Source organism: Cebus imitator, unplaced genomic scaffold (genome assembly GCF_001604975.1).
Source record: "Cebus imitator isolate Cc_AM_T3 unplaced genomic scaffold, Cebus_imitator-1.0 Scaffold61, whole genome shotgun sequence".
NCBI classification, from domain to species: Eukaryota; Metazoa; Chordata; class Mammalia; order Primates; family Cebidae; genus Cebus; species Cebus imitator.
In genome coordinates, this window is record NW_016107376.1 from 10,527,388 (window position 1) to 10,554,212 (window position 26,825).

The 26,825-nt window shown below is 36.6% G+C and overlaps 1 protein-coding gene across 4 annotated transcripts in view; it reads right to left on the reverse strand.

Moving 5' to 3' along the window:
- PCDH17 (protocadherin 17) overlaps positions 1 to 21,656 on the reverse strand; it is a 107,523-nt gene extending 85,867 nt beyond the window's left edge. Inside the window, exons 1-2 of one of the 4 annotated variants that reach the window (XM_017529896.2) lie at positions 21,083 to 21,655; positions 16,636 to 20,976 (exon numbers count right to left, since the gene is read on the reverse strand). In XM_017529896.2, the coding sequence (XP_017385385.1) occupies positions 16,636 to 19,200 (2,565 nt within the window). In that variant the 5' untranslated portion in view covers positions 19,201 to 20,976; positions 21,083 to 21,655. Of the gene's footprint in view, positions 1 to 16,635 lie in introns of all 4 variants that reach the window. The other 3 variants (XM_037739045.1, XM_037739044.1, XM_037739046.1) reach the window with 3 other exon arrangements.
- Positions 21,657 to 26,825: the final 5,169 nt, after the last annotated feature.

Consider the following 26,825-nt stretch of genomic DNA (forward strand, 5'->3'; position numbering starts at 1 on the left):
ATCACACCACCATACTCCAGCCTGGGTGACACAGTGAGACCTGTCTTGAAAAAAAAAAAAAAAATCTAAAGTAAACAATCTATCAGATAGTAACTTATTAAATGAATTTTAATATATCCATTGACTGGCCTAGAATTCCATTATTAAAATAATGTGAAACTACATTATTGACATGAAAAAATGAAATAGTATAAAATTTTTCATGAAATGTTATAGAATTTTAAGGAAAATGCAGTTTAATATACTGTGTTTAGTATATACAACTTTTTATAAAATATATAGTTGTGCGTTTGTGTGCATGTGCACAAGAATGAAGGAGTAGAAAGAGATACAGGTTCACAATCCTTTTTTTCATTTTGTAAGCCAATCTTCTTTCATATTTGAGAATGATATTTTGATGTATATGTCATGTATTATCCATCCCAGCAGGGACTAGTAGAACACCTCAATATTAAAAATACCAATATCTCTGCAGTGAAAAATGTTGATATTCACAGTAGGCAGAATAAATAAAGATTATAAGTAATGTTAAATCAGTCAGGTCTGAGTCTTTTGAATTTTATAATTGGAAAGGAAGAATTGCAGATTTACTCATCAAAAAATTAACAATAGTCCTCTTCGAGTAGTAAATTATAGGCAGTTTAACTCTGTAAATGCAACCTTCTCTGTCTTCAGTCCACAATTATGTAGTGAGTTCTTCCTATACACTAGACACTGTTCTAGATATTTATTTTAGTAGAATGTTTGCCATAAATAATACTGTTTCTTAAAATTAGGAAAAAATATAGTCATAATTTTGAAAAAAGTGAAAAGTAAACTCAGACACGTATTTGAAAACAACTTGAAATTATTTTAATATGAAAACATGGATATTTGAATATCAGGACTTTGTAATAGTTGTTGTTTTTCCCAGGAGTAAAGTATCTTTTTGCAGGGAAACTATTGACTTGCTAAAAATCACACAGGAGAGGAGTAACTGGCCCTGCAGTCAAATGCAGGCAATTTATCCCTGGAGGTTGACTGCAGATTCCAGTTCAATGATAGACTAGTTGAAATCCAAAAGGCATTAGACTAGCACTGCCTGAATCTCAACCACACAGGTCTAGAGGCATATAGTCTCAGTGGGGTAGCTTCATCTCTGGAATATGTCATTCTACAAAAAAAAAAAAAAAAAAAAAAAAAAAAAAAAAAAAAAAAAAAAAAAAAAAAAAAAAAAAAAAAAAAAAAAAAAAAAAAAAAAAAAAAAANAAAAAAAAAAAAAAAAAAAAAAAAAAAAAAAAAAAAAAAAAAAAAAAAAAAAAAAAAAAAAAAAAAAAAAAAAAAAAAAAAAAAAAAAAAAATCAAGGGTCCAGAAATCTCAAATGTTTATCTCTCATCTGGGCTTACAGAACTCTCTTTTACAGGTTGTTTAATTCTATGTTTTGTTTTGTTCTTTTTTGTTTTTTTAGTTATGTCACCTTCTTAATGGTGCATTAGACGCATAGTTGTATAAATATAAAACATCAAGTACATAATTTTCTCCTATGGATAAAAAAGCAAAAGAGTTGTGATAGCCTGCTTTTCCCTTCCTTCTTTTCAAACCATGTAAATCAGGTTGTTACATACAGCTTGGAAAATAGAGTATTCCCCTCATTGAAGGTGTGTGAGCTTATTCAAGTAGAATCAGGTAATTTATAAAAGCTATACACTTAATATAAAACAGACAAAATATGAAACTCTTCCCCTAGTCTAATTTGATTTAAGGATCTTGATACCCTTTTTCTTGGGAGGACAAAATATCACAAATATAAAATGGTACACCCAGTAGCGTAGTGCATAAATTGCTCAAGCTGAAAGCATAACAATATGCTCTCCTTCTATTATTGCAGAACCAATAAATAAGCATAATGAAAATCATGACACATTATTACATTATTCTTTATTGCTTCTGTTCATTAAAAAAACAGATGACTGCATTTAAAATAATTTTATGTCACCTGACAGTAAGCTTTGCCACTGAGAGGATGTTGAAATGGACATTTGTATAGAGCAAAGATGCAGGGTCTTATATGGCTTATATCAAGATTACGATAGACGTACAAGGGATCTGAGCACTAACTACTTCACACCAAAATGGTTGTATCCTGGTATCCAAAACATGTACATTATTCACATGTGCTATGTCTTTTCTGATATTATAGAGTCAATAAAAAACAAATTAAAAAGCTTTAGGAAAAGCTTCCCTGTCAATTTGCCCTTGGATGGATTCTCGGTTTTCCGTTTTAATATACTAGATTATATTAACAGAACTGGCTTGTAAATAAGGAATATTTAAATCCTATTAATGGGGATATGCTGCCAAAATAATCAGCTTCATACTTAAGTTTCCAGGTATTTGGGAAAGCTGTGAAATGGGATTACAAGGTTAGGCTGTGTACATCTGGCTCGTCACTATATAAATATTTCAGAAATTTGATATCATAGGATGAAGAAACACCTGTCTAATCATAACTCTTTTCCAAGGTACATGAACTTCAGTAAGCAGAGCAATACACAAATGCTGGCAAGAAATCTTTATCAATTTACATAATGTACTTCTTATATTAGACACACAGTTTTATCATGCATCATACTTCTGAGTGGAGACTTAAAAAATATTCTAGAAAAATTGTGTGGTATTACACTTATATTGGCAAAAAGAATTGGGAGTGCCCAACATTTTAAAACTCAAGATAACCACCTGAAATATTAAATAGTTTCATTGATTTTTTTCCTTATATCATGGTATGTAAATTTAGTGTAATTGAATGTTGTAAGTATAACTCTAAGGTAATATGGATCCAGAGAATAATTAATGGGAGGTAGGAATTTGACATAAAATAACAATAAAAACTTGAGCTGTCCCTCTAGTTAACAGAAATGTTAATGAAGTTGAACATCAGTTGCTTTTAACCAGATCCATGATTAAATAACTATGTTGACTCTTTGTCGAATATACGCTTGCCCATCAAGCCTGCCTTTATTTTTTCAAATTTTGTTCCAACAAATAATTGGGTTTAAAAAAATGCACTGAGTATGGCTCTTATCTAATTAACTTCAAATGTCCAACTCGAAAATACAGACTTTGAAACTGTTGTCCAAAATGGCAGCTAAAGGTCAATGAATAAAATTTCCAATTATATTTCCTGGGAGCAGATGGGTGCAATGAAACCTAATGATTGAATTTTAAATGCTTTCATGCACCTTTTATCTGTTTTCCAACATGTTGATTCTACCTTAATACTCTAACAAGATAACAGGTTTATTACAATTAACCAACTGAAAAGGTATCTTCACTTTCCAATTATTTATATTACCTGGGGATATTGAACCACAGCTCCTTCCCTTCTCTCACCCCTAGAGCCTTTCTATCACTATCCCACACTTCCAACCAAAAAAAAATCCAAACCATAATATCATTAAATAACAGATGTCTCCTTGGCGATTTGATTTCTCTAGTTAAATAATGAGTATTTAACACAAATGTCAAGTTTAAGTTCACTGAGACTCAATGGAAAATTTCAAATATAAATAAATTTAAGGAATGTATTGACTAAGTTTAACTATAAAATTTATTTCCTTATATGATGAACTGATACATTAGCTTACACTGACTTGCATATTATAAATATAGAAAGAAAGTTTACAAAGAGGTTAAAAAAATTAACATTCAGGAGTAGCAGATGGAAAATTTTATCTTGACTATATCTTATTAGAGCACAATCTTGCCTGAAGAACCACAAGAGGAAATCATGTGGAGAAGTTTATTTTATTGCGTTTATATAAAAGAAAATCGACATTTTATGTCTTAAAATATATACCCAAGCCTAAATTAAAAGAAATTGAAGAAGCTTTTTATTTTAGCTAATAAACAAAAGTTTCTTGTCTATTAAATGCACTTTTAAAATGAGAAACATAACACTACTCAACCCAATCCATCCCTGTATATATGCACTATGTAAAGTCAACTATATAGATCCCAGGTCCAAATGTGCATATAGTTAAATATTAACCTGGTGATATTCACCACCATGCCTCATCAACATATTTATTTGCATTAAAAAATACATTAGATGTAGATATACAAGGTACTTAAGTATCCCTGTGAAAAGCATATTTTCTGCTGGGATGTCACAGAAAAGAGACCAGATGGCAAGGATAAAAATAATAGAATTAGAAAAAGTCAGCCTATAGACATAAATAATAATTTATTTCCTTTCTCTTCTCTCAAAATTATATATTTTGGATGATACTTTTAAAATATTTAAATGACTTTTCAAAGTCTTTTAAACAAATGATATGTGTTTTTAGATTATAAGGTTTGATGTAAAACCTAGAAAGTGCTTGCAAACTGGTGTATTTATGAAACATTCAGGTTTTTACCAACATTATTTGGAAGTCACATTGCCAGTAGATGTCTAAGCTATATTCTTTAAAATAAAGCATGTATGGGCCAGGTGTGGTGGCTCACGCATGTAAATCCCAACACTTTGGGAGGCAGGAGGTCAAGTGATGGAGACCATCCTGGCCAACATGGTGAAACCCTGTCTTTACTAAAAATACAAAACTTTGGGCTTGGTGGTGCATGCCTATAGTCCCAGCTACTCAGGAGGCTGAGGCAGGAGAATCACTTGAACCCAGGAGATGGAGGTTGCAGTGAGCAGATCTAGCCACTGCACTCCAGCCTGGTGACAGAGCAAGACTTCATCTTAANAAAAAAAAAAAAAAAAAAAAAAAAACAGATTATGGAATATGACAGGCCCAATTTCTGGGTGAAAGTGTCTAATAGAAAACATGTTCCTGGCACAGAGGCTTCTTGTAGTAACATGTAGCCAAGACCTATTTGACATCCCCCTCAATCAAGACTGAGTAGCACTGATTGCTGATGTGCCTTATTTTCAAAAATGCCAAATATTTCAGGGTGAATTAACAGATGAACTTGAACTATTAGTATAATACCTAGACAAATGTGGATATAAATTCTGCATTGATAACTTAGTTGTGGGATAAACTTATATGATATTTAATGATGTTTAATCTTTAAGAAAATTTCTCTCTTGCCTGTGAATGTTGAAAATTAATTCTAAACATTTTTAAATTACATTTCTATGCTTCTTTCTATTTTTCCTTCACTTTTTATCTCAGCTACTCTGACTAATGAGGATAACTGAATTTTTAATATGTTTGAAAATTTATTCTGACTAAACCTTTATTCCATAAAACCCCCTTATGGATTGACATGGATTTTAAGATGTAAAATTCAGACAAAGAGTGACTAACTCTCAGTATAGCTTAAAAGTACTAAACAATACAACTTCACACATAGCCACTAAATTTGCACAAATAAAAAAATGAAAAACCAATAAACTATTTCAATTAACAGCTTTTAGAATTATTTCATTATTTATTCATTGAAGTAATAATTATGTATTAAACAGCTCTGAAAGCTGTGGATGTATTTTAAATAACAATACTGAAATGGACAACATACTTTTTATATGAAGGCTTAGCTTACATTTCCTCAATATTTGCATAAAAATTTCATTACCACATACAAATGACAGATTCTGAAATTTTGAGAAAAAAGTTTAAGTTGGCTTATTACTATACATACACTTGATAATTGCCAAACATAGTTTTATTTTCTGATTATTACATGGTAAATGATCAGTGCCTGATTAAATAGTAAAATTACATATCGAAAAATAAAAATAAATGTAATCCAAAAATAATTGTTTTATGGTTTAGATACAATCTCATCTTATCAAAAAAATCATATAGAAAATAAATATTTGTACTTTATGGAGCATTTCCACAAATATAACCACCTTAAAATTAATTAATATATAGACAAAATTATCATATTAGTTTCTTAATAACTTACTAGGGTTGGGTGATCCTTAAAGCCTTAAAAAATAGACATAAAGTCAGAATTGCATCATTTTAATACCATAAAAACCATACCAAGGAGTGAGACAAAAGATAAAAATATATGCTACAATCAACACGATTTCCTCTTGATACATCATTTTCATGTTTGTGTTTGGGTGCATATATTATATATACCATATCTAATTATACGTAATATAAACAAATACTGTGAGAGCGTAATATTCATAATTGTGAACCTTGATCCCCTGTCTTTCTCCATGAAGTTGTAATATTATTAATAGAATTATATATAAATTTTCATAGTAATAATGATGTAGTAACTATACATTTTAAAAATATCAAAATGCCATATTCACATAAATTATTTACCAGCAGATCAATATTGTAGCATCTTTATATTAATATCTTAGATTTTAGCCTTAGTCACATCTAGATTTGAATGCAAATTCCAGCATATATCTGATGGGTGATTGTTGAAAATGACTTAACTATAGAAGTCTCAGTTTCTTCACAAAGAATTCGTATTTTTTAAAGTCTATACTACATATCAGAAACTGCTATATTCTTTCAAGTACAGTGACAAATAAGATGGATGTGGCTTCTGGTTTAAAGTGTTCTATCTCTAGCCGGCTTTGAGACAAAATAATCTTACGAATAGAGTTAAAACACTGATCCAGAGTCTTAATACTGTACAGACTTAATATCATTCATTATTTTGTATGTAGATCAATTAGACCTTTATTGGGAACAGAGTACACACAACAACCACAAAAAGAAATGAATGGAAATTAGTGGGGTGTTCAGTTTCCTGTTATCCATCCAATACTAATATATTTTTTATTGCTCTTTAAAATCCCTAGGCATCATGTAGCTTTGAGATCACTTCCATAGTGTCTACTGGGTTAGATATTATTTTACCACACTTTTCTTATTCCCTCCTAGTCTAAGTCCTGCTTTCTCAACATTGTCAGATGGTCTTACTCTCTTTTACTTCAAACTTAACCAGGCAACAGAGGAAAGTGATGGAAAATATTATCTACTTCTTTCCTGAGACGTTACATGTCAACTTTCCACCTAAGGCAAAATTTAATGGCTGATTTGTGGATTTTTATTTCTAGAGATTTACTATGGGAACACTGACATAACCTTTAACCAGAGCAAAACAGGCACTCTAATAAGCAGGCAACACCAAACCTAAAAATGCACAAAGAACAGAAAGATCCTGGCAGGAATTAATCTGCCATTTTCACACATCTGCCCAAGGGAGGTATTGTAATTGCAAAAATTTACTCTAAGACTGCTGAGACTCATAGTAATTATGCTTTTTTTTTTTTAAATAGAAATAGCCACAGGTGGTAACAAATTGGGTTTTGAGATAGGAAACTGGGCATGCATTCTAACCCAAATTACTATGTAATTGTCTTGATTATTAAAAAATCGTGGAAAGTCTATTGCTCAAAATCAGAAGAAAAAAAAGTCTCTATAAATGTACTCTTTGTCTTTTCTAGTTTCCCTCCACTCAGGCATAGTGCTTCATTTGTTGGTATTGGCACATCTGATATCAGAGCCACACCATCAAATAGACTTTTGCCAAGGATCCTTAAAATGTCCTGTGAGTGGGATTTGCTTAATAGGATGGTTCTCTTATTTCCATCCTTATTACCATCTAGGGATAAATAGTAGCTTTCCTAAGAAGGTCAGAACCTGGGAACTTAGCTAATAATTACTACCCATGCATCTGCCAACACTAAAAAGTGAAAAGTTATGAATATTTTTCAAGGTATGCATTGATATTAAAATGATTACTGTTTTTCATATATATCTGCTTTCAACAATTATGTATCTTACTCTGTACTTTGGTGTATGGCATAGCACCAAAATATTTTTATTGTTTTCTAAAATGATAAATGCATTTTATGTGTCCCATGCCAACTAACATCAACGCATATCTATCAACTTACTTTTTAAATCAGGAATTTCTAATTTAATCAACCAAGATTACAACATGAGACAAGACATTGGCTTAGCACAAAAATAAAAAATATTCATTAATATAACACAAGGTCACACAAAGCTTCAAAGAGTAATTAAAACAATCAAGTGCCTTGCCTTGAAACTAGGTGAAGGTAAGTTTGTATAGAATCCTTAATTCTACCACAATGAAAGTGATAATAAAGATGGACTATTGATTTATCTTTTTTGTATGACTTGTAACTGCTGTTATTCACATTTTTAATGCAATGAATTGATTTGGGATATACTATTTTAAAATAGATGCATAACTGCAAGAGCAAAATACAAGACATGAATTCTGGGACCCAAGAAGACACTATTTTAATAGAATGCACCAATATTTAGATGATACCTGTTTTGTTTTTGTTTTGCTGACAGAACCATGGAAATCGAAGTAATTATTTTTAACATTGTTTGGGAAGTTTTCATAACTAATAATTTATATTAAATGTATCATTAAGCACTTATTCAAGTTTGAACTGGAAAACATTTTCTTTTAAACAAATTCCCTTTTCCAAAATACTAAAATAACTTTTTTCTTATTATATATTGCTAGGATTTTAAGCGTATAGTTTCTCAAATATTCTAATGTCTTAATTTCATTTTATCTACTGATAAAATGAGGACATCAGTAACAATTTCACACAGCCATTTTACACATGTGGTTGGGTAATTCTTTTCATGATAATCAAAGATGAATTGCTTTATAAATTCAGTAATGCATATCCAATTTTCCTGTCACCATGAAAGAATAGCAAAAACATATCAAGTATTCAGATACAACACTTTCAGTATACTCTGTTAAAATATGTTGTGTGAAAAATAAAATTAACTACTTTTAGCAAAGGTATTTGTATTGGGGACTATGATTTTTAAAAGAATGTTGTAGATTAAGGGTTAAAAACTACTTTTAGTTGTTCAAAACTGATACAAATGTTTGTACTGGAAATACGAATTTAAGAATTTACATGAGACATGGATAGTCTGAAATTGTATTATAACAATAAAAAACTATTTTGAACCTCATAACTATTTCTGCCTACAATAAATACCTGTTGCATTTTTATTGGAATTTCTAATATAAGCTGATTATTTCATGTACATATTTTGAATTTTTTTCTGAATTGAAGAACATGAAAATTTTAGGCACACAAAAAACCAATTCATTGTTTAGAAATAATTATTAAGTATTCAGGTGGAAATCCTATATAATGAAATAATTCATGACTCAGTGCCTAATTATATTTTTAAAATTATCATTCAAAACAGCTGAATAAAGTATATCTAAAGCACCATAGTTGTTGGAAAGAAATTACATTTTTAGGGAAGTTGCATGTTAAATTTGTTATTGTAAAGAATAGATGCTATCAAAATACCATCAGAATCTTTCAGAATATCAAGTCATTATCTACATTATGTATTAATAGAATTTACAAACATATAACCAATGTTTTTTAAAAGTATATAACTACGAAACTATTATGAATGTATAGCTTGAAACTTCAAATTGATTTTCATGCTCTAGCTTTCAAACTCTACAAAGGCTGCTTTTAGCTGGTAGAGTAAATAAGAAATGATCCTTTGAAATAGTCCCTTTAATGTGTTCTGCTAATTAAAAATCAATCAAAAACATTAAAGGTTTAAAAACTATTAAATATTTTTCAGACAGGGTATATTTCAGAACCAAACAGAAGTTTACAATATTTTATTTATCTTTACCTTGGCATTTTTCACACAACTTAAAAATGGTGTATCACTACCGTGTTAAATAGAACCATAAAGAAAATATGATAATATAGATCGTTAAACATTTCAAGATGACTGAAAAAGAATGAATTTCTAATACCATTAAGTTATTTTAATATATTCTACTCCTCTAATCAGACCAAAGTCTATTTATGTAGATTAGTTACATCTAAAGTGTCATTTATCCAACCTGTATTTATCCTTTGATCACAAAGCTTGTTAACTTAAATGGTCTTTTATTGTTGTGATTCGTTTTCCCTTAATTATGCTGTTTAACTGCCTTATTTTTTTGAATAAATATATGCAAACGCACCAATCATATTCAGCACAGTTATGCTAGATGCTCAATGAACTGTAAGAACCATTTCACTACAATAAAATTGCTTGGAATAAATCCAGGGCAAGGCCTACAAATACCAGTAATCAGAATGTCACTAGGACCAGAACAGACAAACACAAGTATGTCCTATATATATGCACACACATACATACATATATATGCACACACACAAATATATATGTATATGTATAAATATATTCTCTCAAACACTGTCTGAAACCAATTTTATAGTCTGTCCCTGGAAGAACTTGGTGCATACAGGCAAAGGATGCCACCCACAGAGTCACAATTTTTCATCTATATTTTGTTATTATTATTATTTGCTTTATCTTAAACATATTGATCTTAGTATTTCTACAGTAGCAAGGAAGCATAAACATGCTTCCCTTAGTCACAATAGGGATGTTGATATCATTAAGGACTTCTTTATTGTCCATAACTTATTTCAGAAGACCAGAGATAGCAATATGTCATTGTCAAAGGAGTGGTGAAAGCTTATGACTAACTGTAAAATACTGTATGTCATTGAAGAAAATTCTTGTCAAAGCCTTCTTTACTAAAATAGGTTGACAATAAATTAGTGTAGGTCTAATGAACTTTAAAAGTGTTTTGTAGGTGGGTGGCAGAAGTCACATTAGCTTCTAAATGATAGGCAAAATGAACTTCATGCTATTCTCTAACTAATGTACAGTCATTGGTTGAAGGAATTAGTACAAAAAAAATCCCCTCCCTAATGGCTTTACTAAAATACGACCTTAAGATAATGCCGTGTGGGATTTATTAAACAGAAGTATCTCTGAGGGGAATACATTCTAGAACAATGACTAATATTGTAATTAGCAGGTGCATTTGTAAGAATTTACCCACTATTGAGTGTATGGCATTCAATGACTTCTCAGCATTAGGGAGTTAAGTTTTACTTCCTTACTGGCATGAGCCCAGTTATGGTGGCTTCTTCTTTCTCCTGTTGGTGTTTCATCATCAGGCTCACAGCCTATATTCTCACAATGCTTCCAGGTCTCCTGCCATCTTCTCAAAAGAATCAGAAACTTGGGGAAGATTTTTGTTTCTCTTTGTCTACATGGGCTCAAGCTTATTGCCCACTGAAAGCCAGGTGGTCCTTAAATCCTCCTCTCTAGGGTCACTAACTCTATTTTATGGGACTTCAAATTGTTTGAAACTTTAAAACAGTAAAGTTTTAACATATTTTCAAAGAAAAATAAAAGCTTGAGCTGTTCCTTAAATAGAGAAGAATTGCTTTTGAAGTAAAAAGTATAAAATTGGACTAGTATTTGTGCTTAAGTACTTACATATATTATATTGAAAATATAAAGACATATACATTTATACACATACTTAATTTTACCAAAAAATTATTTTTATATTTTTATAAATATAGACATAGCCAAATTTCATTTCAATAAATGCATGTGAACCTTTATTAATCTTAAATGTATTTTTTCTTAATGTATACCCTTTATATTTGTAGATACATTTCTTTTTTGTTATAGTACATAAGCAGCTCTAACAGTGAAAAATTCGAAACCTGAAACAGAAGAATAGTACTGAAATGCGATAAAAGTATAAATGCTATATATTTAAACAGGATTAAATATTACCTGAAATTTTTGAAGAGTTTTTCTTTTAAAATAAAATATATCTTTGGAAAGTGTACTTCTTAGTTTTTTAAAGAGAGATGATATTTGGGATTATTTTAACCTCATATACAAAATCTATATCTATGCACTTGAAAAAAGTGAATAATATATGTTATAGCATCAACTTTATGGAGAAAACATTCTGGAAATTTTGGGGGATTTTATATGTGTTTTGTATGTTGAACAATGTATTCAAAGGTGGTAATTTTTTTCTTTTTCCTTGACTGGAAAAGTATATCCAAGTAGTTGAAATAACAATTTTAGGGCATACTTTTCTATGCTGATATTTTCATGATAAAATACAGCCTTAAAGAACATGAAGATGCCAAGAACAAAATTCCAAATTTTTTGCCATATGCTTACATATGGTAATATTTATTGAAATTATAGAACTCATATAACTCAAGTAAAATTAAAAATTATCTTATTCTTGACATTTCCAAAAGACTGAAGGATTGTAATCTCAAAATAAGAATGATAAAATATTAACTTGTTTGCATTTTGAAAATTTTATTGAAAACCAAAAGCTAATGGAATCAAGAAGTTATTACCTTACAAAAAGTTTTATATAAAATAACAAGATTCTCTTGTTTCTAGCTCATATTGTTATACTTTATACTTCCTGTGTTTTCATTTATTGGGAAATAGAGAAATGGCACATTAAAATTGGAGCTAAAATTTTCATAGATGCATATAAAAATAAAAGTAACAATATAATAAGCATGATGGTACCAATTTTTAGATTTTTAGAGGTTTTAAACTCATCTCCAAAAATACCCTAAACACTGAATATCTTATCATATTTAAACTAAGTTCATTTACTTTATTTACACTACTTTTAATGCATTATAAAACAGAAAAAATGTAATTATTGTGTACTCATGTTAATCTCAAATAGGAATCACTCATTCTATCTTTTCAAAACCTTTTAGAAATAAGCGAGTGAACTAAACGCTCTGGAAGGTACGCAGTAAGAAAGTGGCATTCCTTTCCTACTCAAGATACCAGAATGCCTGTAACTAGAGATGTATATATAGGTTATGGAAACTACTGCATATACTAATTAAATAGCTGTCTTAGAATAAAAATCATAGTAAAATATCTCCAAAATCATAAATGTCAAAAGAAATTGTTCACACACTTTGTGCTTCTTACTGAAATAATTAATAGGCTAGAGGATGAAATTTTGAAGATCATGATCTTGGGAACTTATCTGAATAAGTCCCACAGTGAAAATCTTCTTGTAGGAGAGCCAAGTGGGAATAAAGGCATACAGTGGATAATGTTGTGTTAAAGATGGAGTCTCCTTTCACCTTTTTATTCTGCAATATTGAGTTTATTGTTTACACTATGATACTTTAGTCCTCTACACTTCAATATCATTTTTATATATTTGGATTGGCTCTAGGTATTTACCATATCCTTAATTCCCTGTTATTGAAAAGGCCGTGTACATCTATCAAAAGGATTTTATCTTCCTAGCATAAAGACTCTAAAGTCAACCCAAATGTGAATAGTTTGAAATTGATTTGTAAAACACTGAGTAAGAATGTATTCCTTTTCAAAATTTATTTTAGTAGATCTTATTCTGCTGGCTCAATATATTTCCTTCTATGAGAGCATATTAAAATGACTTGTAGTAGTGCTAGAAAAAATGTGAAAACACAGATGTTCAAACAAACTGGGAAGTCTCCATCAGTGAGAAGTCCCCAGCCTCCTCCTCTCTTTCCAACAAGGCCTTCGTTGAAAACACCTGTTGAGAAGTCACCCTGAGACTTACAACTAATTGTTGATAAATCGCGATAAGCAGTTATTCTTGAGAACTAGTAATAGTCTCTCTACTTGACTTTAGATTGCATATTAACACATAAAATAATTCACATGAAAACTGCTCCTATAAAAGTGCTCTTATGAATTTGGATAATAAACTATTTGCCTTATATACTGCAAAATCTGTTCTCCTATTCTTCAAAATCAGTTTTATAGGTTTAAAAATAATTCAATATTTAGTTATAACTCTGTTGTATTATGATTCACCCTATTGTGGGTATTTAGTTGCTAATCTACTGTTTATATACTTTAATTTTTTCAAGGAACTTGAAGAAAATCTAAAATAAAGTTTCTTCTCACAAACGAAACTGTTTCTATATCAGCTTATATGAATGCTTAGCATCTGTACTTATTAAAAGTACTCCTATGCCCAAGGAGAACCTACAGACATTAATCTTAACATTTTAGACCCTTTGACCCACACAAAATGCTTGATACTTAAACAAGTCTTATGTTAGCTGTAATATGAGCCTCCATAAATCATAAAATCCCTAAATTTCATATCACCACACTGTACTAGTGTATTTCAACACAATTATAAAATTCTTTTCATTCCATCAATAGAATACATCGTGCTTCCAAACAGAACACAGATGCTATAAAATAAAGATGAATCAGACGTAGTAGCGGTTAGGCCAAGTGCACTCTGTGGATTAATATTCCACCTTCAGAAATACATATGAGACTAATAGGGTGTTTCCTTAGGTTGCTGTGTTACATATATACACTAATAAAAGCACCTGAAAAAAATTGTGGAATACCTAAATGCTTTAATTTATGAATGTCATTGTAGCACAATGTGTTTGCAGCACACTAGTTAAGAAAAAAAAAAAAAGTCCCGGTAGTTAATTTACTCTGTTCTCCATAATTAATATTGAGGTAAACCTGATATATTTAAAAGAGAATTAACATATTAAGAACCCACAAAGCACCCCTTAGAGGATTATAAAATTTGAATAGAAAAGAAAATCCTGTTTAAACAACGCATGTTGGGGATATTTCTAGGGCAGAAGAAACATGGGAAAATGAGCCATATTTCCACAAAACATCTCAAGGACTTAAAACAAAAACATAGTTTGTGTCTTTATGGCATGAATTAAGAGTCTAGAAGAAAGGGAATGGGAAAAAAGTTTTCCCTTTGGAGTCTGTTTAAAAACGTGTCTGTCTGCTTTGGCTTGCGTTTTACTGCTCATGAGAGAAATCATCAACCCCTCCTTAAGCAATGACTACCTTCAAGAACAGCATGGTGCGCTATACTACAGGCATCACTACTTCTCAAAACCTCTGGATATTTCAATCGAAGATTGTTCCTCACTAGTCTAACCAAGGAAACAGGCTTGTTGAAAATTCTGCACCATCTTCATTTTTACTGGAAACTAAATGAAAATTTAACTCACAGCACTTTAAATGGAAGCATTAACCCTCTGTGACATCTTTGTAACTGTCAATAATAATAATATAAGAAAGGTATATAACATGTGTGTTTATAAAATGAATGTAGCAAATCTGTAAACACGTGTTTTAAGATCTCATTCTAAATACGTATTGATTATCATAAATGCCAGTTTTACAAAGTCACAGAAAGACTTTCAGACAAACCACATTTTTTTAAAGTGAGGAATTTCTTTTTTGGTTTTATATAAACCTCAGAAAATCATGATCACTGATATACAGTAAACACTGTAAGATGTAAGATTTAATACTACAATTGATATTTTAATATTTAGTAGTGTCAAGTGTGAGATTGTTTTACAAGGACATTATTATAGGAAAATATATTTTTCTAAGTATTAATGTTTGGTGTACTTATGTTAGAAATAATAAGATTATGAAATTTTACTTCTCCATCTTAACCATAAAAACATTTCCGAGTCAAGTGTCATCAAAAGTTATTTGCTTCTCAAAGCATAAAATTATGAACAAATTATTTTCATTTGCCCCAAACTAATCTTCCTTGCAAGGTGTCACTTTCAGTTAAGCTCAATTTTGAATTCCACATACTGCTCATCCAGAGTAATTTGTTGCAACATACAATTATAATAAGCAAGAATTAAGTTTCTCTGTGACACAACTCAATAGTGGGTAAAAGAAACAAGACAATGACTAGGCATTGTATAGTCACGTGCTGCTGTTAGAATCTATGTTCAGGCTGGATCCAGTCATTTAGTTTTGTCTTATTATCAATAACTTTAAATCTTACTATCTTATATATATTAAATATCACTGAGATATACATAGAATACACACTATACAAACTAAATGCATCTTGGATTCTTTTTGGCACATCAACTGGCTTCAGTGTAACTTTGCCTCCTTTTTTCAATAGCACAAAATGAGTCTCTGGTCCTCTGCTGTTTTCATTTACTCCTCAGTAACTCCAAGAAACAAATCAAGATAACCACAAGACAAAACAAATGAAAATTTTTCATAGATAGTTCCTGGTCATTATGCAGAGCCCGCATGTATTCAAACTTTTCAAAGTGCTTCAGAGTATAACTCACATTTCAAAAGCTTTAGATGTATTAATGCATTATGCGGAAGTTTTAGCATAATGGAATGATGAATAAGTGAGATTCATGTTCTTTAAAGCACCTCACCTTTAAAATATGAAACGACTTTTTAAGGGGTGAAAAGTTAGTTCAAATTGATTAAACTCTGAAATTCTGACTGGTTGCTATTTTGTACTTCAAGAAGTTAACTTCTTAATATTTGGTTATAAATTTATTTCATTTTTGGCATCACTTCAAAAAAGAATTAAAATGTTTTCAAGACAACTAACTAAACCATTTGTTTCTGCTCTGGGAATTCTTTTATGAAAAGAAATGTAAACTAACAAATAAAAATAAGTAAAATAAGTTATGATTATTGAACACTGCTAACACTTTTAAACCTATAAAAATAAATTTTAAAATGAAACAGGAGTAAGATATTTACATCTTGTAGACTTGAGACTATTCACATGGGAGGGGTTATGTGTAGAATGTGATGTATACAGTGTCAAAAGTGTAAACCGTTTTCATTTCAATGTTTTTCCCTCTCCCTGCTGCTGGCAGAGTAGCTTGCCCTGTTCCAAAGGTTTCAGGGCAGCTCCAAAACCAGCAATAAAGTGAAGTCCCAGTTATGCTAAAAGTCTCCTACCTGAATTATGGACATCCGAGTGGCAGGGGTGTCGCTTGCATTAGTCCCTTGTCCGGTGAAGCTGGTGTGGCAGCCCGCGTGCCCCTGAGGGACAGTCAGGTTGTTGGAGGCCGGTTTGAGATACATCACCTCCGACCGGGGCGAGCTGAGGGGCAGGCGGGTCTGGTAGTCGAAGTACATGGGGGAGGTGGCCAGGGAGGGGCTGCTCACCACGTTCATGACGTTCATGGCGTTCCTCTCCTCCACTTCGCTCTGCACCAGCATGATATCATTTTTGTTGATCTTCTTCTTCTTGCCCTTGCCCCCGCCCAGCTGCGGGTGGCTGTACTCGGCGATGCGGCAGTTGTAAGTGCGGATCTCCTTGTTCTCGCGCTTGCACTTGACGGCGATGGTGATCATGGCCGCTAGGAGGATGATGGAAATAGTGCTCAGAGTCACGATGAGCGGCAGCGACATGTCCCAGTGGTGCTGCTCGCCATTCACCCGTGGTACCCCCTCGGGAAGGGAGCCGCTCACCGAGCGGATGATGAGCTTGGCAACTGCGGACAGGGTGGGCTTGCCGTGGTCGGTCACTTTCACCACCAGCTCCACCACGGGCGTCACGTCCTCCCAGAAGGGGTGCAGCGTGCGGATCTCGCCGCTGGACGGGTCAATCTCAAACAGGTGGTCGTCGTTGCCATCCACGATCTCGTAGGTGAGGCGCCCGCTCTCGCCGAAGTCGCTGTCTAGGGCGCGCACAGTGCTCACCAGATAGCCCAGGCCGGCGTTGCGCGGCACCTGCAGCTCCGCGGTGTCGTTCTGCAGCGTGGGAAGTACGATCACCGGCGCGTTGTCATTCACGTCTAGCACTGTCACCCTCACCGTGGCGTTGCTCTCCAAGTGCGCGGGCGCCCCCGAGTCCTTAGCAAGCACCTTGAACTCGAAAGACTTGGTCTGCTCGAAGTTAAAGGAGCGCAGGGCGTAGATAGCCCCGTTCGTGGGATTGACAGACACGTAGGTGTAGATGGACACGTCGCCGATGTGCGAGGGCAGGATAGAGTAGGACACGGTGCCGTTCTGGCCCAGGTCGGGATCCTGGGCGAGCACAGAGCCCAGGTACTCTCCCGGGATGTTGTTCTCGTGCACCTGAAGCACGTAGAGCCCTTTGGTGAACCGAGGCGGGTTGTCGTTCTCGTCTAGAATCTTGACCGCGAACGACTTGGTGGAGTTGAGGGGAGGCGAGCCCCCGTCCCGCGCCACGATGGTCACGTTGTACTCGTCTTGCGTCTCGCGGTCCAGCGGGCGGTCAGTCACCACTGTGTAGAAGTTGTCGTAGTTCTCCTCAAGCTTGAAGGGGACGGAACCCCCGGGCCCGCCCAGGCCCCCGCCGCCGCCGGTCCCTCCTCCGCCCAGGACCCGACACTGCAGCTGCCCGTTCTTGCCCGAGTCTCGGTCAGTGACCCGCACCAGGGCGATGACGGTGCCGGGAGGGGCGGCCTCGCTCAGCGCCCCCTGGCGCACGGAGACAAAACCGATGGACGGCGCGTTGTCGTTGCGGTCGATGAGCTTGACCGTGACCTTGCAGTGGGCTGGGATGGGGTTAGGACCCAGGTCTCGGGCCTGCACGTCGATCTCCAGCATCCCGTTCTCCTCATAGTCCAGGTTGCCCTTCACACGGATGAGGCCGGTCTTGGGGTCGATGGAGAAGAGCTCCCGCACGCGGTCGGGCACGTAGCTGCTGAAGGAGTAGAGCACTTCGCCATTGGGACCCTCGTCGGCGTCGGTGGCGTTCAGATCGATGACCACGGTGCCCAGCGGAGCGTTCTCGGGCAGTTCCACCAAGTAGGACGGTGCCTCGAAGACCGGGCTGTTGTCGTTGGAGTCAATCACCTTCACGTTGATCTGTACGGTGGCGGAACGTGGAGGCTCGCCACCGTCCAGGGCAGTCAGCACGAGCGTATGGTGGTTCTGCTGCTCGCGGTCCAAGGCCTTCTGGATGACCAGCTCTGGGAACTTGGTGCCGTCGCCGCGGGACTTGACGTCCAGTGCAAAGAGGCCGTGGTCGTCGCGCGTAAGCAGGTAGGTGCGGAGCCCGTTCTCGCCGGCGTCGGGGTCATGTGCGCTGGTGAGGGGGAAGCGGGTGCCCGGGGCAGCGTTCTCCGAGATGTCCATTTCGATCTGATCCGAAGGGAAGGAAGGCGCATTGTCGTTGATATCCTGGATCTCTACCTTGATCATGCAGATCTCCTTGTCGTTGGCGAACACCTCGAGAGACAGCTGGCACTTGGCGTTGTGGCGGCACAGGGACTCGCGGTCGATGCGCTGCTTGGTGTAGAGGAGCCCGCTGTCTGCGTCCACGTCCAGCAGGTGCGGAGCGGAGTTCTCCAGCACCCGGTAGCTACCCGACTTGCTGCGCCCTCCGCCGCCGCGCTCTGCCGGCGGAAGCCCGGGCTGCAGTCGAGCATCCTTGCCGATGTTCCCGATCACCGTGCCGGCCCCTTGCTCCTCCGGCACGGAGTAGTTGAGGTTCTTGAGCGTGAGGGCAGGGGCCCATAGAAGGAAACAGCAACAGATGGAAAGGTACATCCCAGACCTGTAAGGTGGGGGCAGGAAAAGGCGGACTGGAGGGGCCAGCGAGAGAGGGAGCGCCAGCCTGGGGCCCTGGAGCAGGGTGCGCACGCGACGCGAACCACAAGTCTACGGGTCCTTCCTTCCCTTTGCACCCGAGCTGCGGCACCCGGTGGTCTCTCCTTATTCAGCTCAAGTTCCCTGAACCTGTTGATCTACAGCATCTGCACTGGGAGAGAAGCTGCGGTGCAGCAGAGCCGCAGGGGCTTGGAGCAAGGCGGCGGCTTCCTGCGGCTGGGGGCGAGCCGGGGGTTTGGTCTCTCCCGCCTGGACTTCGGGAGGCTTTAAACTTGAGCGATGAGGCAGGCGATAAGAAGGAAATCTCGTCTGGGAGAGATGATAATGAGCTAAAGAATCAGTAGATTTTCCTCGCTCCCGCTAGGGTGCTGCAAATCTACTCCCGCCCGGAGCCTCCGGAATACTCCTCACATCGAGGGGGGAGGGAGCAGGGAGGTGTGTCTCTAGGCAGATCCGAAAGTGAAATTCTTACTTGCTGCTCGCCTCCGGTGATGAAACTGATGGGGATGAAGAGCCACGAATACAGAGTCACAGATATATTCTGAAGCTTCCCCAGCTCACCGTGAAACGTCTGCTTGCTGCGCGGGCTGGTGTGTTTTCAGGCAGTGTTTTGCTGCATTTAGAGATCTAATCTTGCATTGCTGGCTGAGGCAGCGGCGGCGGCGGACTGCATCTCCCAGCCAAGCGTATTTTTTTTTTTCTCTCTCTCTCCTTTCCGAGCAGCCAAAGGGAGGGGAGGAAATGCAGCGTAAAGAACTAGTGTCCCGATTTGTAGTTTCCTCTCCCCACCAGGCTCCTCCCTCTCTTCCTCGGAAAAGGCTCTCCCCCGAAATCAAGAAAGCCACAGCCTGATCAGCATTGGCTGTGTGAGTCTATTGGGAAGGGGGAAATAGAGAGATATATCTTCGCCTCTGTTTGTAGAACACACTCTGTGATTTCTCTAAGCCAAGCCAGTAGCCGCCGCTACCATCCCATCCTATCCCCGCGAGCAAGGACTTCTCTCCAAGCAGTTTAATTCCAGTTTGCTTTTCTTCCCAGGCGAAGGGAAATCAACAGGCAACTCATGGTTGGACGTGCAGATTTGAAGGGGGAGGGGTGGCGGAATAAAAAGGAAGGGGGAGCCTCCCTCCCAGTCCTCGCACACACACTCTCCCTGTCTCTTGCTAGAAGGGAAACAGTCTCTGCATTCACAGGGCTGGGCTGTCAAGTGCCTCTCTTTTCTTTCTATTCAACATCTCCTTCCAATAGCCCTGCCTCCCAGTCCTCTTCATCTAGAAAAGAAAACCTTGGCGAGAAGTAAAAGTGATGAATATTTGAAGCAAATAAAGTACGTTTTTTCCCCCTTCAATTTTCTCTTATAGTAGAAGGAGTGGGCTGTATGAAAGCAACACATCAAGGTTTGGCGTGATGCATTCTGCAGTCTCGCTCTCAGTCTTTCTGGGCGACTCAGGGAGGGCAGGGGGTTCGGAGCTGCGGCCAAGGCAGTCCAGCCAGGGGCGCTCACCCCGGGGAGATGTTAGGCACAGGTCTGTCTACACATTATTTCGGGTTCTGGAGGCGCCTCGACATACGGGAATGACACATCCAGAAATGCAGGTGTTCCGATCTGCCGGATGAGTCAGAAGCAGCGGAACGAATCGTATTCACTCTCGCCTCATGGTCCTCCCTTCACAGACATTAGTTGCGGCTTCTTCCTAATGCTTTCTCTGACTCAGTCTATAGAAAGAAAAACCAGATTCATGTTTTGGGGGAAAAAGAAAAAGCAAGAGAAAGGGATGGAGGGAGGAAGGTGAAGCTGAATCCAGCAGCACTTTTACTCTACCTCTTTCTGCCGGAGTCCGAGGTTCTGGAAAACAAGGCGTCTGCTTTGCTAGGTGTATTGGTTTATTTATTTATTATTATTACTATTTTAAAAGCCTTTCCTCTTGGTTAGGCGAGAGGCACCCCGAAATCTTTCAGAGTCTTGGTAAAGGAAAAACAAAATCAGGTTTCCTGTAATTGTTCCCAGCTTAGCCTCTCATCACAGTTCAAGATTTTCCTCTCAATTTTCTCTATTCACAAAGTCCAGCATCCGTGTGTATAGTTAATTGTGCAGTCTGTTGTGGAGGTTTTTTTTTTTTTTTTAATTCCTCCTTTTCTGTCACGGGTGGCCTCTTTCAGTCTGGTGCCTCTCGGGATCACCCCACAGTCTGAGAAAGATGTGCGGATTTCAAAGCAAATAAATCCATCTCCGCAAGCAAAGTAGCGGATGAAAGGAAAGGTGAAAATTCAATTCAACAGTTGGAGTAGCGTCTCCCCAGCCGCCCTCCGCCGCTGCCGCATCCGCCAGGCTCGCGATCCCTGCTCTCTCCCCAGCGTCTCTTGCTGACTGACTCTATTCACCTCACGCCGCCGCTTAAACATTGATACTGATTCCCTGCCAGCCAATCCGAGCAGGGAGCAAGGCCCTGCCTTCTCGGCCTGCGTCCAATGAGAGGCGGAGAAGAGGCTGGCGAGGGCGGGGCCAGAAGCTCCAGCTCTTCGGAGTCATTGATTAGATCAGTTAGATGGGGAACCAGTTGGGCTGGCTGAGCCCAGCGCTCTGCCAAGGCGGACGCGCCCCGGGCTTCGCCGCCGGGTCTCGCGGGTCTTTAGCTATCGGGAATAGATTCTTCCACCGCCTTCTTTCTGAAAAGAGAATCGACAAAAAAAAGTTTAACAGCGATTTAGTTTTTTTGTGGTCCTGCAGACACAGGATCGGGAATCGCGGCATGCTTGCAGAATAAGGTAGCTGCGGTCTGCCTCATGGGTTTCTCTACACACACTCACACACGCGCGCACACACGCCCTCGCCGCACACACGCCCGTGCCAAGGGAAGCGCAGCCCTGACTCCGCGTGGACCCATCTGAATGAGGTGCGGAGGCGTGTATGTGGGTGTGTGCGAGTGCGTTTCCACGGGCTGAGATGTGTATTTTGGTGAGTGTGTGTGAATTCGAGGGCGCTCGTGAGCCCGTTTCTGCCCGCGCTGGTACGAACACGCCGCGAGCAACAGCAATCAATAGGTAACTTTCTTCATCCTCTGAGAAAAATCAGCGGTCCCCAGCCACCCATGCAAGGAAAGTCACTTAATTATGAAAGTGTTTCAGAAGAAAAGCAGACGCCCTTGAAAGAAAGGCCATGTCTCCTAAGAGGAATAGAGCCTCCCCTTTAAGGAGAAAGACTCCCTGTCAATACAAGCTTTGTAGCATGTTAAAACTCAAATCTGCTGAATACTACTTAAGGTTCTACCCTTTTGAGGCATCTTTCCCCACCATCTCAGCCCAGGTTCAAGGTAAAGTGGATACCCACCCCCCACCCCCGACACACACACACACACACACACACACACACACACACACACACATTTTGGTGTTTTGTTCACCTCCATTCTTGTTATTAAAGTGTAACATTGTAATTTGATTTTTTCTCCTTAAAACCAAATAGCCCTTGATAACCGCATTTGCCAAAACTCCATGAAAACAAAACTATAAAACATGAAGACCCATCATTAGGATATCTAAAATTCCTGTTTTGTAAACCGTAACACACACACACACACACACACACACACGCCACATACAAAAGACACATACACACACTGCCTTCTGATTCATCTATTCTCCAATTTCATTTACTGATCTCAGAGCCGGTTTCTTCCCTATTATCACAAACAACTGCAACTGGAGACTGGTTTGCTCGTGATCCAGCAGTTCTGAGAAAGAGTTAAGAACAAAAAAGAAAATTGAAGTATTGAAATAGAAAAGGTGAGTGTTTTGATTGCTAGAGTATTGATCACAATTCATAAATACTGAAGTTAAGTTGCCATTTATAAATTGTGAATGACTAACATACAAGTCTGTAACATGAATCATTCAGCATTCAAAGAAAATCAAATCCGAAACAATTAAAAGAAAGTTCTGAAGACTTGTTGGGATAATTGCCTAAAGATTCAGATATAGGAGCTATTTATTTCCTGGAGTATTCAATGAGATAACCTATAGTCTGAATTTGCAGTCTGATCTGTATCCAAAATTCGCCACTCCCTTATGAGACTCTAACAGTTTAAAATTTCAAAGAGAAGCTGTTTACAGCCAGACTTTTAAATCCTAAAGTGTCTTTGTATTTTCTATATAGGTAGCTTGTCACGCATGTACTATTGCTGAATGGGAGAGCTAGAGCTTTGTAGAAATCTGGATTGTTTTCCTGAGTGGGTGCTTAACCTGCTGCCTTGGGAAAAGCCAGTTTTATGTCTCTTTGGGATTCATACCTCTGTCCCAAGGCATGTATATTGGGAGCTGAGGATCAGAGGCTTTAAGGCTTTAAAAGCAGCAGCTAACTTAAATAAAGAATAGTGACTGCACATTCATTTATTAATCATTACTTTTTAAATACAGCAAATCTATGTCTTTTTTGCATTACACACTAATTCAAAGAAAGTCAAAAAATATCCTTGAGGTTTGCCATAAAGCAAAAACTAAAGAATGGAAAAAATTCCAAGGAAAGGGTATTATGGTTTATTGATTAGCCTTAATGATATATGCTGGCATGCAATTGAGAGTTGTTAGAAATACAGTGTTTAAGAGACCCAGTGATATGAAAATACATCCTCATAGAGATAAATTTGCTTATAACCCCTCCGGAGTAATTATGTCACATCGCCCCCTAGTGTATATAAGGAGAACTACCATACTTTAAGTGACTACCGCAGGGTGTCTACAGAGAAATGTATCACACATCTTATTTGTTTTATTTAACCTGTAGTATTAACTTTTATTGTTGAATACTGACATATAACCAAGGAAATTAATTTTCTTCCTTATGTCCCATAACTAGTTTATGTTCAAAGGAAATGAAATTAACTGACATCTCATTTCCAATGACTTGGCTTTCCTTTAACCACAATAATTACTCTTAATTTTTAACCATCTCTTAAGACTTATATTTTCCCCAAATATTTTTTGTTTACAATATAATTATTGAGAAGTATATTTTAACTATATTTAAAATATTAAACTTAAATTTAAAAAGAGAGATAATATAAGTATGGTCAAATAGTTCAGAAAATTATATATATATATACAATGACTTCATTGTATGTATGTATGTGTGTGTGTGTATATATATATATATAAGTATACATATATATATATTTGAGACAGAGTCTTGCTCTGTCGCCCAGGCTGGAGTGCAATGGTGTGATCTTGGCTCACTGCAACCTTCGCCTCCCGAGTTCAAGCGATTCTCTTGCCTCAGCCTTCTGAGTAGCTGGGATTACAGGTGCCCACCAACACCCCTGGCTAATTTTGTTTGTTTTTTGTGTTTTGAGACGGAGTCTTGCTCTGTCGCCAGGCTGGAGTGCAGTGGCGCGAACCCGGCTCACTGCAACTTCCGTTTTCTGGTTTCAAGCAGTTCTCCCAGCCTCTTGAGTAGCTGGGAATACAGACACACACCACCATGCCCGGCTAATTTTTTGTATTTTTGGTAGAGACGTGTTTCACCATGTGGGCCAGGAGGGTCTCAATCTCTTGAACTCGTGATCCGTCCGCCGCAGCTTCCCAAGGTGCTGGGATTATAGGCGTGAGCCACCGCGACTGGCCCAGAAATTTTTTTTTAATACCATAGAAGGCTATAGACATAGAATCCCAAGCTGAGTAATCTAGAAGAATGTATGTTGTATATAAATAACTTAAGATACCTGCAGTCTCACATTCCTAAGAAGAGACTGATTGATAATTGTTATTTATTGTTACAAACGATGGTCTTAACCTTAAACAAAAATTATGTCTTTTAATACACATACATTAAACATCTAAGGATTTTGTGAGTTATTCAAACTACTTATGTTTGCATACTCATTGAGAAAAGTATTTGGAAAGACATATAAATAGATTTTGTCTAATTAACAAAATATGCTAGCCTAGGTAAGTTTTAAAGGTAAATTGATCGTTATGTTGGAATAGCTTCAAAACGACAAGGATTAAAATCTATTTTTATAGATGGATAAAAATGATTAGCATTGCTATTGTGTTCCAATAATTGAATTAATAGCACTATTATTAAAGAATGAGGCTAAAAATGCTATTTTATCAAATTTTGTGTAATATAACTTATTTAACTTTGCTCAAAAAGACTCTTTAAAATACATATTTATTTGTTGTAGTAGTTCTGAGAGTGGATGCATGCAGTCATAATAGCATCAGTTTTAACATTCTTCAGCCACTTGTCCTACTTGCTGTGTTCTTGAGTTCAATAAAATACAGTTCTTAAGAGACATTTTTAATGCTGATGTTCTCAATGCAGTCATTGTTCATATGAATAAAAAATTATTATCTCCGCAATTATTTTCTCTTTTTCTATCGTTTTTACCGTCATTTCACTGCCTGGTTTTATATATTTTTATTCGTTAACAGAAAATTTTCAAAAGCAAATTTAATAGCTAAACTGTTTTAGATAAAATATGTGTCAAAGATTTCCATGTCACATTTAAATTATCAAATGAATGATAGTAGTTCCTTCACAGCTAGTTCCCCTAGCTGCTCTTTTGTTTTAGAGATATGTGTGGCTCACCTCTAATACACAGTCGACAACTCTTTTCTGACTTTTTATCAAAGCTTTACCTTTTAACAAATGAGAAATCCACTGGACAATTGCTAAGACATATCTTTCTCCTTGATGTTAAATGTGGACTGTATAAAAGCAATGTAATTTAACAAGAATTTTTAAAATTCTGGAAAACATTTAAAAATCTGTTTATAATTTAAAAAATATATTTATTGTTTATTTTTAAATTTTTTGAGAGCTCAATGTTGCCTACAGAGCAATATAATAAGAAAAAGTATAAAATATTTCTATAAGCAGACAGCATTTTACATTTAATATTGAACTTTTTTGTTTTTATTACAATTGTGAAGTGTTGGTATTAGAAAAAAATTAATCAGGAAATATATTTTAATTTTCTTCAATATTATGTCTATGTTATGACATGTAACTGTATAATAACATACATATCTATTAATATGTGTTTTTGTTAACACATATTAGCCCTACAAAGACAGGAAGTAACATATACAAGAGATTAATTTGTAATTCATGCAATAAATGAACTAAATTTATGTACTTTATGTACAATTTTAAGTTTCTAAGTCAGAAGTAAATATAAATTAGTAGTCAATGACTACCTCTTGAATAGTGATACATATTTCAGGGCATATTCTGAAGTACTGAGACATATTTAAAATTATTTTAAGATTTGTACATTTAAGTTTTAAAGTTGAGCGTCATGTAGTGTGGTCAAAATAAATTGTGTATGTATAGGTAGACTTGACTATGGATAAAAAGCAATTGTCTGACCAAAAAATATATGTTACACTCTATCTGATGTACTAGCTAGTACATATTAAGAAGAAAAGTTAGATAGATTACATTGTGCAAAATGTAATTCAGAGAAAAACTGTCTTGAGCTTCATGAGTTTCAAGTGGCATATTCCCATCCCTTCCTAATTTGTCAGCCAGAAGTAAGATCACTTCATTACACAACCTCAATGCA